Below are 13,342 nucleotides of genomic sequence, written 5' to 3' on the forward strand. Positions count from 1 at the left end.
AGCTTCCTCCAGCCAGTGTCCACCCACACTGCCTCAGTTTACCCCAACCTGCTTTTCACTTGACCCATCATGATTCAGAGCTAACACAGGGGATCAGCAGCAACCCCCACGCACATCACCATCCCTCCAATGGCATAAGGAGAGAACAGCTGGGCTTCCCCCTCTCTCCCTCCTCCCTCAAAAACAGGAACACAGAGCTCTGGAGAAGGAAGTCCGCCTGGGCAGCTCCAAGCTTCATTGGCTGCCCCCATTCGAACATTTAATGAGCAAAGATGAGAACAGGAAGGAGGGCATGAGAGGGCAAACTGGTTCTGGGTGTTAAGTGCCAGGGACAAAAAGCAACAAAGCACAGGCAAGTTAGAGTCCCTGCTGCCCCCCCCCCAAAGTCTCTACCACTTCCCCTGGCCTCCTCCAGATCCCCTGAAGCCCATAAAATCTTGCCTGCCTATCCTGTCCTTTGGTTTGGTTTTGTTGATAGTGAGGGTTGAACCCTGGGGTGCTCTACCACTAAGCTATACCCCCAGCCCTTTTTATTTCATTTTGAGATAGGGTCTCACTAAGATGAAGCTGGCCTCAATCTCCCTCCAGAGTACCTGGTATTACAGGTGTGCACTACCATACCCAGCCCACGCTGTTCCTTCTGACAGGGGAGTTCTCACCTCCAGGTCCCTTTGCTAGTTCCCCACCTTTTTTTTTTTTAAGTATTTGTTTTTTATTTGTAGTTGGACACAGTACCTTTATTTTGTTTATTTATTTTTATGTGGTGCTGAGAATCGAACCCAGGGCCTTGCACATGCTAGGCAAGCTCACTACCACTGAGCCACAACCCCAGCCCTAGTTTACTATCATGAAGTCTCTATGCCATCCCTGAGGGGACCTTCCCTGAGCCCCATGGATAAAGTAGCCCCTTAATTCTTTTTGTGGGGGGGTACCTGGGGATTGAACTCAGGGGCACTCAACCACTGAGCCACATCCCCAGCCCTCTTTTGAATTTTATTTAAGAGACAGGGTCTCACTGAGTTGCTTAGTGCCTTTCTTTTGCTGAGGCTGGTTTTGTACTCATGATCCTCCTGCCTCAGTCTCTCCAGTCGCTGGGATTACAGATGTGTGCCACCGCATCTGGCTCAATTCCTCTTACACATTTTTCTGTAGCCCAGATCACTACTTAAGATTCTATTTGGTGGCTGAGATTGTGGCTCAGTGGTAGAGCGCTTTCCTAGCATGTGCGAGGCCCTGGGTTTGATCCTCAGCACCACATAAAGATAAAAAATAAAGGTATTGTGTCCAATTACAACTAAAAAAAAAAAGATTCTGCTTGACATTTTATTGAAATTGTATTTATTTTTAAGAAATGGGGTCTCTTTGTGTTTCCCAGACTGAATTCACCTTCTGGGCTCAAGTGAGTCTCCTCCCTCAGCCTCCTGAGTAGCTGGGCCTTCAGGGTATACACCACTGCTCCAGCTAACTGAATATTGCTCTCTCAGCCTAGAATATTGGCCCCAGAAGATCATTGATCTTTTCATTTTTAATTTTTTTTTATAATTTTACTTATTTATATGTGGTGCTGAGGATTGAAACCAGGACCTTGCAGGTGTGAGGCAAATGTTCTACCACTGAGCCATAACCCCAGCCCCTAATTTTTTTTTTTTTTTTTTTGCAGTACTGGGGATTGAATACAGGAACACTATCACTGAGCTATACCCCTAGCTATTTTTATTTTTAGATAGGCTCTAAGTTCTGGAGGCTAACCTTGAACTTGCCATCCTCTGGCCTTGGCCTCCTGAGTCACTGGGATTACAGGATGTACCACAGTACTGTACTTTGTTCTTTTTTTTTTTTTAAATATATTTTAAAAAATTTTAGTTGTAGTTGGATACAACACCTTTAATTCACTTATTTTTATGTGGTGCTGAGGCTTGAACCCAGGGTCCTGCACGTGGGAAATGAGTGCTCAACCACTGAGCCACAACCCCAGTCCTGTACTTTGTTCTTTCTATTCACCAAGTATCCCCACTGGGGCACACAATAGATGCTCAATAAATGGGTAAAAACAGTTGTGAATCTGCAGACAGAGACCTTGATGAGTTCAATGTGTAACCTCAAGTTTTTCCATGCTGGGCACTGGGGAGGCCTCTTGTGGTCAAGCACACAGATGTGGCCACCCTGGACCTAAGTCATGGTCTAGTTGGAGAGAGATGAATGTGATTAAATACTTTTGGGCCAGATAGAGAAATGAAACTTCTGGCAGGTTCTAAGAGGGCAAGGAGCTGAACCTGAGACTGCCGTGGGCTGGGTGTGGAGTTCTGTTTTAGAGTCGGTGGTTTAGGAAGGCTTCCCTGAAGGGGTGATATTAAGTTTTTCCAAATGACAAGAAGGTAGCAGCCCTGGGGAGGGAAGATGTTTCAGGCTGAGGAAAGGTTAGCAATGATCTGAGGGCTCAGGATATGGGCCCCGGGGCTTTTCCTACAGCTGTACTCAGGTGAGACTAGGAGGGTCTCGCAGGTTTGTACTCTCTCACCTCCTGCAGTAGGCAGCAGACACAACCTTGATGCAACTCACCTTTATTTATTTATTTATTTGTTTATTTTTGCAGTGCTGAGGATGGAAGTCAGGGCTTGCTGGCTAAGTGCTCCACCACTGAGTCACAGCCCTGGCCCACCCTATCCATTCTTGGGCTTTTTCTTCTCCCTCTCAATAAGCTCTGGTGACTTGTGCATCCCAGCTGCCCAGGGCTGGTTCCCCTGGTCAGTTTTTGGCTTTGGGTTGGGGGGCATCTCTTGAAGAGGGCGGGGACACAGGGTTGGTATGCTCAAGGATGCAGGGAGGGTGACAGTCTGAAAGCAGGGGTGAGGCTAGCAGATGAAGGGCCCACCTGTGTATCTGTCGACATGCATCTGTCTCCTGTGCGATGACACACAGGTGTCTGTCACTGGCTGTGTCTATTGATTGGTGTGGTCAGTCTGTATCTGTGTGTCTTTCACATGTGGGTGTCAGCACATGCATTTGTCTTGTACATCTATGTGTGTCGTTTGTGTGGTGACTGTTTCCCTATATAGGACACTGTGCTGAGTGAATGTGGTTAATTCTTGTGTTGGTGTGTGTGTGTGTGTGTGTGTGTGTGTGTGTGTGTGTGTGTGTTCCTCACAACCCCAATGAAACACCTGCCCCCATCTTCCCAGGATGGGGAGAAGTGAAGGAAAGTACCCAGAATGGGATTCCGAAATCACACTGCTCTGAGTAGCTCAGGCTTTCTCAAAGTATTAACAGCAATAACAACAGTCACAGCTGAAACAGTTTCCTTTATTTGGAGTCCAATCAAGCCCGACTGGAGAAGGGGCTGAACCAGGGGGGGTGACCTCATGAAACAGGGAATCTGGGGACTGAGCCTGGATACTCTTCCTGGGAGAGACAGGAGACAGGCTTGACTTTCCTTACTCCTAGGAGTTCTGCCCATTCTTCCCCTAGGAAAACTGAGGCAGAACCAGGTCACTTGAGTGAAGAAGGGCTTACATTTCCTGAGTTGGGTCTTGGTGGGGGTCCATGGACAACCCACATCTGCCACACAGCTTCTTGGGCTGGACACTTTTCCTGGGCACCAGCCAGCAACTGGAACAACGGGTACCATATTTCTTGTACCTGGGTTGGAGATACAAGAAATTATCATTTAAGATGCAGCAGGGGGCTGGGCATGTAGCTCAGCAGTGGAGAAAGGCCCTGGGTTTGATCCTCAGCACCACATAAAAATAAATAAATAAGATAAAGGAATTGTGTCCATCTGCAACTAAAAACAAAAGATACAGCAGGGACCCAGAAACTATCATGAGGAAGCCATTCTCCTCAAGAGTACCTCTTCTTCCCAGATCCCCCCACACTAATGGGGGGCCCGACCCCAACTCCCTCCTCCATGCTGAGGACCTGATACCACAGGCATTGCAGAGAGGGGTCCCATCTTCAGCATCTCTCCAGAGAGGGGTCCTCTGGGTCCTACAGGAGGCACAGCATCGTGGAGCTGGAGGGTCAGAGGTCAAAGGGCAAAGATCAGAGTCAAGAATCTGAATTCAAGAGACCTGTGGAGGTAGGGCATTGTGAGTGGGGGTCCCTGTGACGGCCCCACCTGGTTCTGGGCCAGCCCTGGGTGTTGTTAAAGACAGAGGGAGAGCCAGGAAGAGGGACAGATGGTGCAGCTCAGCAGGGGAGGAAGCTGGGGGTGGGGTGACTCAGCCTGAAGGGAGGGGTGCACTCCAACTCCTCCTGGGCAGGTCTAAATGGGGAAGCAGGAGGGGGAGGGGGCAGGGAGACGGAGGCAGGGAGGACAGGGAGGACAGGAAGCTGGCCCCCCCAAATATTTATAGCTCTTATATCTTCAGGACTCACCCTGGGCCTCGCTGCCTCCAGGGCTGGGCTCAGGGGCACTGGCAGGGCTTGCGGGTGGTCCCTGAGAGTGGCTGCTGCGGGGCAGATGAGGCATTAGCATTGGGGATTGGTGTCCTGTCCCCTGAACACTCATTATCAAGGTATGGGGGCAGCCCTAGGAGACAGTCGGAGTCTGAACGATAACATATCATTCTAAGGGTGGTGTGCTGGGATACAGGCTCAAGTGCCAGTTCTCCCCCTTGCCTGCTGTGTGGCCCTGGACCAGCTACATCCTCACCCTCGAGCCTTCAGTTTTCTAATCTGTACAATGGGCATCATGAGCCCGTGTACATCGAGTGCTGCCTGTTGCCAGGGCCGTAGTGATGTCTGTAACCCTAGCAACTCAAGAGGCTGAGGCAGGATGGCAAGTTCAAAGCCAGCCTGGGCAAGTTAGCAAGACTCTGTCTCCAATTTTAAAAAAAGAAAAAGAAAGGACTGAGGATGAGGCTCAGTGAAAAAGTGCCCTGGGCTCAATTCCCAATACCAAAACTTAAACGTGTTGCCAGTAACCATTTTTTTCTTTTTCTTTTTTTTTTTTTTGTGGGGTGGGGCGGAGTACTGGGGATTGAACCCAGGAGCACTTAACCACTGAGCCACATTCCCCCCCCCCTTTTTAATTTTTTTGCAACAGGGTCTTGCTAAGTTGCTTAGAGCCTCACTTTTGGGGAAAGTATACAGCTGCCCTCCGTATGGACCAGGCTGTTTGACAGAGGGGACCAAGTCTCAGTGGAGACAGAGGCAGGGCTGGACATGGCACTAGCCTGAGGTCTTAATCAGACTGAGCCATCTCACATGTGGAAGGACTGACTGCAGGGCATCTGTCTCCCAATACTTTCCTTTTTCTTCTGGTGGTGTGCTGGGAGTTGAACCTAGGGCCTTGCAAATGCTAGGCAATCACCATATGCTGAGCCACATTCCAGTCCCCATCAATGTCCTGGTCCTTTCTTGGATGTACATGTCAGCCCTCCCTATCCAGGGATTCTGTATCCAAGACCACAACCAACTGTAGGAGGCCCTGGAGGCCCATCCCTAGCATCGTAAAAATAACAACAAAAATCTGGTCAGGTGTGGTGGCGCACCTTGTAATGCCAGAGGCTTGGGAGGCTGAGGCAGGAGGACTGCAAGTTCAAAGCCAACCTCAGCAACTTAAGAGGCTCTAAGCAACTCAGTGAGACACTGTCTGGAAATGAAACATTAATAAGGGCTGGGGATGTGGCTCAGTTGTTAAGCGCTCTGGGGTTCAATCCTGGTACAAAAAAAAAGAAAAAGAAAAAGAAAAAAGAAAAGAAACAAACCAAACAATCAAAAAAACTCTGTGGATTGTAAATATTTGGGGAAAAGGGAACAGGTATGAAGAATAGTAGAATGAGCTGGACATTCCGATCCTATGTGCATGTATGTGTACAACTAGAAGAATGAGCAGTCATATTCCATCTATGCCTGATGTGGCAGGATGCATTCTACTGTTATGTATACATAATTAGAAAAAAAAAAACGTGTGTGTGTGGGGGGATACTAGGGAATGAACTCAAGGGCTCTCCAACACTGAGCCACATCCCTAGCCCTATTTTGTATTTCATTAGAACAGGGTCTCACTGATTTGCTTAGTGCCTCACTGAGGCTGGCTTTGAACTCATGATCCTGCTGACTCAGCCTCCCGAGCCGCTGGGTTAGAACAAATTTTTAAGAAAGGAAATATTTAGGGAAAAAAATCCACATGTACTAAACACATACAGACTTTTCATTTCCTAAATGATACAGTTTAACTATTTACATACTGCATGAGATATTTTAAGGGGTCTAGAAGAGACTTAAAGTACACCGGAAGCTGGGTTCAGTGGCCCATGCCTGTAATCCCCGCTACTCTGAAACTCTGAAGCTGAAGCAGGAGGATCATAAGTTTGAGGTCAGCCTGGGCAACTTAGGGAGACCCTGTCTCAAAAATAAAGAAGGGCTGAGGGTGTAGCTCAATGGTAGAGCACCCCTGGGCTAAATCATCAATACCACAATGAACATAAATAAAAAGGGCTGAGAGTGTAGCTAAGTGGCAGATTGCCCTGGTTTCAACCCATCTTATCACAAAAATAAATAAAGCAAAGTATACGGTTTGCACATGGGCTCTACGCAAATAGCATGGCATTTTCTATAACATTTGGGTAACTGAAGGGAGGTGGGGTCCTAGAACCAGCTGCTGTGGATATTGTAAAGGTCACCCTGTCCCAGTTGGGCCCTACCTGTAGGTGGGCAAGATCTGCAGGCTGCAGTCCGGCTTTAACTCAAAAGTCAGAGTCACTCCTTGGAACGTGGGGTCCCCTTTCTCAGTGCCCCGGCAGGGGTGCGGCTGTTTGCGTGGTCTTCTCTGGGGTGGGGCTGGAGGACCCTCAGGGGGCACCATGCTGCAGCGCTTCTGGCTGACTGGGGTCTGCATGTTCTTGGAATTCCTGGCCATAGTTAAGGGGTCCAAAGTCCCCAGGGTCATTGGTCCCCAGCAGGGTCCCAGGGCCAGGGGGTCCTGAGTTGGGGGCAGGGCCAGCCCCTCTTCTGTCTCTTGAAGGAAGCCCAGGGCAGTGATGGAGTCCTGGCATCCAGGCCAGAGGGACCTGTGGACAAGAGGCCAGGTGATTACCTCCATCCCTGGGTGGTTCGTGGATCCAGAAGGCTGGGGGTGCTCACTGGAGCCTATTCCTTGCTAACTGTGCCTTTGAGCAGGTCACACACCCAGCCTGGGCTGTGGAATCCCTTCTAGGTTGTTTCAGGTTGAAAAGTTACAAAGTAATTGCAAACAAGGCTCAAGGTAAGCATGCCAGGTGATGTTCTCAGCCCTTATTAACCATTTAATCCACCCAGGAGCCCAAGAAGCAGGGACTTACTCTTGGTGACCAGGCCAGGGCTTCTGACTTCTGAGTAGAAGACCCGCTGACTTTATATGATTTCTGTCTGTATCACTGATACGCTGGCCTACATAACCCCTGGATGACCCTCGGTGGTGCGGTGGTGCTCACATGGGCCACGGGGATTCAGGGAGGTGTGAAATTGTGTGGCCTCAGAGCCTAGATCATCTTAAGTGTCTGGAGACCAGAAGCTCTTTTTGGAAGTACCAGTAACTAACTTGGTGACCTCTGGATAACCTCAAGAACCAGAGGCCATGACCCCCTGCCACCAGGCTAGGTGAAATGTCGGCAGGGTGGGGGCAGACGCCGCCTTACGCACCTGCCACTGAGCCTGAAGCATCCGGGAGGCCTCGGCTTCTGCTGGGCGGAGGGTCTTGGCGGCTCCACGTCCAGACAGCGAGACGCCAGGAGCTCTCCCAGCAGCATCAGGTCGGGGTCTTGGCAGTCACACCCCAGCCCCGCCCCACCACCAAGGGGTGGAAAGCCCTGTGGCCGCTGCCCGAGGGTGCAATGAGCCCCAGCTGGGTGGGGCGGGCCGCTGGGGTCTCCTCAGCGCTGCCTCTCCTTCCTGGCTTTACTCAGGTCACCTGCACACCCCTCAGGGCCAAGGGCAGCCTCTATCCCTCCAAATCCCTCCGCAGCTGCAGGGGCGGGGCCTCACCGCCGGGGCAACCTGCTCTGCCTCAGATCCCCAGTGGTCATCTCTTGCTGCCCGGCAGGAGAGCTGGGGTTCCAGCAGATGCAGAATGTGGGGTCCCCCAAGGACACTCGACATGCTGGAAATCTATGAGACAGTTTTATTGCAGCTCCAATTTGAGTCCACCCCTGCTCACGCTCCCATTCTTAGGGGCTGGGGGATGGCACCCCAAGTAGGGGCCCTGTCCCCTCCAGACTCTGGACACAGTGATCTCTCCAAGCATGGTCTCTGGCCTTCGCCGTGCTCCTGACATCTCTCTCCAGCCTGTTCGCACTCCGGGCTGGGCTGGGCTGGCGGCTCGACTATTCCTTCAAGTCCTGGCCCTGGGGCCATGGTGGTGTGGGGGACAGTCCTGCTGCCCATGTCAGTGGGGCTTGGGGACATGTCCATCCACATAGAAGTTCCTGGTGATCTTGGGCAGGGTGAATTCAGCCCCTTCCAGCTCAGGGGTCAGCACGATCTGGCAGCCTAGGCGCGAGTTCTCCTGGAGGAGGGGGGCCATATCCAGCATGTCGTCCTCCCTGGGCAATGAGCGCAGCGTTAGCCGTCCACATGCTGGCCCAGCTGCTGGGGAGACTAGCAGCCCTGGGGTAGGCAGGCTGACCAAGTCCACGTGGGAATGGGCAGGGGGGAGGCTCCCCTTCCAGCAGCTGGAGGTGGGAGAACTGGGGCTGCCCTCCCTGGTGGCCCCTCTGGACATGGGGACCTGGAGGCTCAGCAGCTGAGCCCTGCCACTCAGAGCCTGGGGGTCTGCCCTGCTCACCTCTCCTCAGGGGGAGGCAGAAGATCCAGGTGGGCCTCACTCACATACACATGGCAGGTGGAGCACGCCAGAGAGGCTTCACAGGCTCCTGGGGGCAGGAAGTGAAGGGAGCGGTTGGTGAGGGGCAGGCGCCATTCCACAAAGGGTGCCAAGGAGAAGCTCTTTGTTTCTCTGCAGGCCTCAGCACTCCCTCCGGGTCACATATGTCAGGTCACCTGCACAGTTCCTTGTTCTGGAGCTGCCTGCAGGCTTTATGAGGGCATGTCCAGAGTGTCTTAATTCCCAAGGACTCTCCAGCAGACGGAGGACCTGGCTGGGTGTGTGGAACCAATAATAAGCATGGAGTGACTTCAGCAAAGCTGAGAGGGGAACGGCCCACAGATTCCCTGCAGCCTGTGAGCCCGTGCTGTGACCCTGTGCTAGGCCAGTGTGCCCCTGCCTCCTTGCTGCTCCCAGAGGACACCCTGGCTGACTCCGGAGGAGAAGGGAGAATAGGTCAGGAGTAAGGATTAAAAGAGGCAGAACCTAGGGTTTTTCTCCTCATCACTTGTTGTTGGACACACTTCTGAACCCTCTGATCAGTCACCAAGAACTATGCTTGGTGTCTTTCTTGGCCTAAAACTTTTCAAATGGTTTCACATCCAGAAAAAATCTAGACTCCTCTACTGAGTCCTTGAGATTCCTTCTCCCCTCATTCATTCCACTTCATTCACATTGACCCTCTTGATGCCACTCTAATAGCCAAACTCCAATACCCCCAGTTCATCCCCACCTCAGGATCTTTGCACTTGCTGTATCCATGATTTAGAATGCTCTTCTCTCCACTTTTTCCATTCTTGGGGCTCAACTCAACTATTCTCTGAGTCCCCCAACTCCTATTTCGTGTCCCTGTCCCCCTTTTAATTTTGTGTCCCGTTTACACCACAAATAACTTTTCTTTCTTTTGGAAATGGGATTTTGCTATGTTGCCCAGGCTGGTCTCTAGCTCCTAATCTCAAGTGATCTCCCCTTGGCCTCCCAAATAGCTGGGATAATAAGCAAGCATCGGGCTGGGGATGTGGCTCAAGCGGTAGAGCGCTCGCCTGGCATGCGTGCGGCCCGGATTCGACCCTCAGCACCACATACAAACAAAGATGTTGTGTCCGCCGAAAAAACTAAAAAAATAAATATTAAAATTCACTACACAGGAAAAAAAAAATAAGCAAGCATCACTGAGCCTGGCTCATCTGCAACCAGAGTGTCTTAATTCAACCACATTAATCTCTGGGTTTACCTGTTCCCAGTCAATCTGCCTTCCCTCTCTCTGTGCCAGGTACAAAGTACTACTAAATATTGTTTCATCCTAACAGCAATCCAATGAGATGACAACTAAATCATCTCATTTTATAGATGAGGAAACAGCTAAGTAACTTGCTCAGGGACATAGCTGTTAAAAGGCAAGATTTGAATACGGGATACTTGCCTCTAAAATTCATGTTCCAAACTCAGTTCTGGACTTCTGGCTATTGCATTCTAACACATAACTGCTTCCATGAGTGAGGGGAAAGGGAAAAATAATACAAGGGGGGAGAAATGAATTACAGTAGAGGGGGTAGAGAGAGAAGAGGGGAGGGGAGGGGGATAGTAGAGGATAGGAAAGGCAGCAGAATACAACAGACTAGTATGGCAATATGTAAATCAATGGAAGTGTAACTGATGTGATTCTGCAATCTGTATATGGGATAAAAATGGGAGTTCATAACTCACTTGAATCAAAGTGTGAAATATGATATATCAAGAACTATGTAATGTTTTGAACAACCAACAATAAATAAATAAATAAATAAATAACTGCTTCCATGGTAGGAAGGACTGCTATGGCCTTCCAATATCCCAACAGCCCCTTTAATGATTGGATTAGACTTTAAAAAAAATTTTTAAATACATTTTTTAGTTGTAGATGGACACAATACTTTTATTTTATTTATTTATTTATGTGGTGCTAAGGTTTGAACCCAGTGTTTCACACATGCTAGGCAAGCGCTCTACCACTGAATCACAGCCCCAACCCCAAGACTTTTTTTTTGGTACTAGGGACTGAACTCCGAGATGCTTAATGAATCATTGAGCCACATCCACAGTACTTTTTATTTTATGAGACAGAGTTTTGCTAAGTTGCTTAAGGACTCTCTAAATTGCTGAGGCTGGCTTTGAGCTTGTGATTCTCCTACCTCAGTCTCCCTAGGCACTGGGATTACAGGCAGATGCCACCTCATCTGGCTTGAAAAGATTTCTTATTATAGTCTCCCAACAAATAAACCCTGTTTATTTTTATTTTTCTTTATTTTTGTGGAGGTGGGGGATTGGGGATTGAACTCAGGGGCACGTGGCCACTGAGTCACATACGCAGCCCTATTTTGTGTTTTATTTATTTATTTATTTAAATATATTTTTTTTTAATTGTAGTTGGACACAATACCTTTATTTTATTTATTTATTTTTATGTGGTGCTGAGGATCGAACCTAGGACCTTGCACATGCTAGGTGAGTGCTCTAGTGCTAAACCATAAGCCCAGCTCCTTATTTATTCATTTTTAACATTTTTATTTATTTTTATGTGGTGCTGAGGATCGAACCCAGTGCCTCACATGAGCGAGGCAGGCATTCTACCACTGAGCCACAACCCCAGCCCCCTATTTTATATTTTATTTAGAGGCAGGGTCCCACTGAGTTGCTTAGCATCTCATGTTGCGGAGGTTGGCTTTGAATGTGTGTGTGATCCTCTGGCCTCAGCCTCCCCAGCTGCTGGGATTATAGGTGTGCACCACTGCACCCAGCAGTGTATATGGTTTTTTTAATACCACCCTTCCAGTTGATCGTGACTTAATAATATGTTGACTCTTGGGATTATTATCATTATTAGGCTGAAATTGGTGTGAGATGACAGAGTCCTTATCTGTTTTGTACATTGTTACCCAAAACATAGTAGGCATTCAATGTTTGCAGAAGGGTAGCACAGATTAGGGGCTCAAATGGGCTGGATGTGGATCTGGTTTTGCCACTTACTTGATTTTGGGATGGGTCTACTTAAGCTGGTGTTCAGTTTCCTCATCTGTAAAATGGAATAAATCTCTTCTATCGCATAAAGTTCTCATGAAGATGCAGCCAGTTGATATGTACTAGTGTGCTTAAAGTAATTCGTTATTATTATTGTTCCTTCAGCAAAAGCTGATTTAAAACCTATTACATCTAAGTACCATGCCAGGCAACAGATAAGCATGAACAAGGTGAACTGGGTCCCTGAGCTCACCATGGGAAAGATGGCAAGGAGGGAAGCAAAACAGTGCTATGAGGGTGACTGGGATGGAGACTTTAGCTGGACTGGGATGGAAGTGTCAGGAAGAAAACATTTACATTGAGAACTGAAGGATGAGAAGGAACCAAAAAGGTCTGCAAGGCTAGCACTTCTGACACAGGAAACAGAAAATGCAGAGGTTCTGAGGCAGGAATGAGCTTATCTGTTTGAGAAATCACAGAGTGGCTAGAATGGAGGGAGCAAGCAGGAAGGGAACACAGCTCCCAGAGGGAAGTTCTAGTGCCTCTAATAAATGAAGACTGGGAAAGGGATGAGGCCATGGTGAAGAATTTGGATTTTAGTACACATTAGGTAGTAAGCCATAGGTGGGCTAGTCCATAGAGAGACATATCTGTTTTGATGTGATTAAAAGAGAGAGAGAGAGAGAGAGAGAGAGAGAGAGAGAGAGGGAGGGAGGGAGGGAGGGAGGGGATCAGGTCCTCCATAATTTCCTGTACTTGGCTCCTACCTTCCAGGTCCACACCGTGGCGCTGGGCCAAGTGGAGAACATTGTCCCCGACTCTGCCGCTCACCGGGATCCGCTGGCCTGACCGGTCTACGAAGACCACGTTCACCCTGGGGACAGATGGGAGAGCGGATGCCACATTGGACCATGGGCTCAAGGGGCCGCACAGATTCTAGGGTTAGGAGACGGGATGGGAGAGACAAATAGGTAGGTATTGAATGGGGCGAGGCAGGAAAAAAAGCCCCGGATGAAGTTGCAGAACAGGGCTTGAATCGGGGAGCCTCATGGGACGAGGAACCAGGGATTTGGACCCGTACACTCACACGTCCTCGGGCCGCTCAGAGCCTCCGGCCTCTTCCTCTCCTGCCGGGCGCGAGCCTAGAAAACACGGTTAGGTGAGCGGCTGCGCCCCGCTCTGCTGGCGTCCGACTAGTTGACGCAGTCTGTCCCAGGAGCCCTGGGTACCTGTCGTCCAGAATTTTCTGGCTATCGCCAGCGCCGCTGCCTCTCTGGACCTGCTCCACCAGGAACCCCTGGCCATCCGCAGCAAGACCCTGGCATTCACGCCGCCCCGGGCCACGGAGGCGGCCATGACAGGCATCACGTGACCAGGCGACCGAGCATGCGCAGTCCCGGACACGCGAACCGAGAGCTCGTAAACCCAAACACAAACGCAGAGGTTTGCTTGGGACCTGAGGCGGCGAGGTGTTTGCACCAGGGGAGGAGGGCACCAGGTGGGAACTCAGTCGTGGAAACATCCTAGATCAACCTGGCCTTC

The 13,342-nt window shown here is 49.8% G+C and overlaps 2 protein-coding genes across 5 annotated transcripts; both read right to left on the reverse strand.

Moving 5' to 3' along the window:
• Positions 1 to 414: 414 nt before the first annotated feature.
• Positions 415 to 7,958, reverse strand: Zglp1 (zinc finger GATA like protein 1). 4 transcript variants are annotated; one of them, XM_078035973.1, is made up of 5 exons: positions 7,624 to 7,958; positions 6,648 to 7,013; positions 4,375 to 4,445; positions 3,923 to 4,009; positions 415 to 3,636 (listed from the first exon to the last, which is right to left on the reverse strand). In XM_078035973.1, exons 1-5 carry the CDS (start codon positions 7,728 to 7,730, stop codon positions 3,224 to 3,226), a joined length of 1,044 nt encoding a protein of 347 aa, XP_077892099.1. In that variant the 5' UTR covers positions 7,731 to 7,958; the 3' UTR covers positions 415 to 3,223. The 4 variants fall into 4 exon arrangements, with proteins under 4 accessions (XP_077892099.1, XP_077892095.1, XP_077892108.1 ...); XM_078035969.1 differs by having other exon boundaries at positions 3,199 to 3,636; positions 4,375 to 4,448; XM_078035982.1 differs by having other exon boundaries at positions 3,280 to 3,636; positions 3,916 to 4,009; positions 4,375 to 4,448.
• A 129-nt stretch (positions 7,959 to 8,087) lies between these two features.
• Positions 8,088 to 13,310, reverse strand: Fdx2 (ferredoxin 2). Its single transcript, XM_005336121.5, has 5 exons — positions 13,030 to 13,310; positions 12,888 to 12,942; positions 12,568 to 12,674; positions 8,765 to 8,852; positions 8,088 to 8,522 (listed from the first exon to the last, which is right to left on the reverse strand). Exons 1-5 carry the CDS (start codon positions 13,163 to 13,165, stop codon positions 8,366 to 8,368), a joined length of 543 nt encoding a protein of 180 aa, XP_005336178.2. The 5' UTR covers positions 13,166 to 13,310; the 3' UTR covers positions 8,088 to 8,365.
• Positions 13,311 to 13,342: the final 32 nt, after the last annotated feature.

Source organism: Ictidomys tridecemlineatus, chromosome 2 (genome assembly GCF_052094955.1).
Source record: "Ictidomys tridecemlineatus isolate mIctTri1 chromosome 2, mIctTri1.hap1, whole genome shotgun sequence".
Lineage (NCBI taxonomy): Eukaryota > Metazoa > Chordata > Mammalia > Rodentia > Sciuridae > Ictidomys > Ictidomys tridecemlineatus.

What these genes read in the sequence shown, in the direction of transcription:
- Fdx2 (XM_005336121.5), bottom strand. Translation starts at nt 13,165, where the DNA reads ATGCCTGTCATGGCCGCCTCCGTGGCCCGGGGCGGCGTGAATGCCAGG. An exon ending in CAGAAAATTCTGGACGACAG is followed by an intron (nt 12,943 to 13,029) that starts GTACCCAGGGCT and finishes CGTGTTTTCTAG; the next exon opens with GCTCGCGCCCGGCAGGAGAG. An exon ending in TCTGAGCGGCCCGAGGACGT is followed by an intron (nt 12,675 to 12,887) that starts GTGAGTGTACGG and finishes ATCTGTCCCCAG; the next exon opens with GGTGAACGTGGTCTTCGTAG.
- Zglp1 (XM_078035969.1), bottom strand. Translation starts at nt 7,730, where the DNA reads ATGCTGCTGGGAGAGCTCCTGGCGTCTCGCTGTCTGGACGTGGAGCCG. An exon ending in TGCTTCAGGCTCAGTGGCAG is followed by an intron (nt 7,014 to 7,623) that starts GTGCGTAAGGCG and finishes TCTTGTCCACAG; the next exon opens with GTCCCTCTGGCCTGGATGCC. An exon ending in TGGAGGCAGCGAGGCCCAGG is followed by an intron (nt 4,010 to 4,374) that starts GTGAGTCCTGAA and finishes CTGACCCTCCAG; the next exon opens with CTCCACGATGCTGTGCCTCC.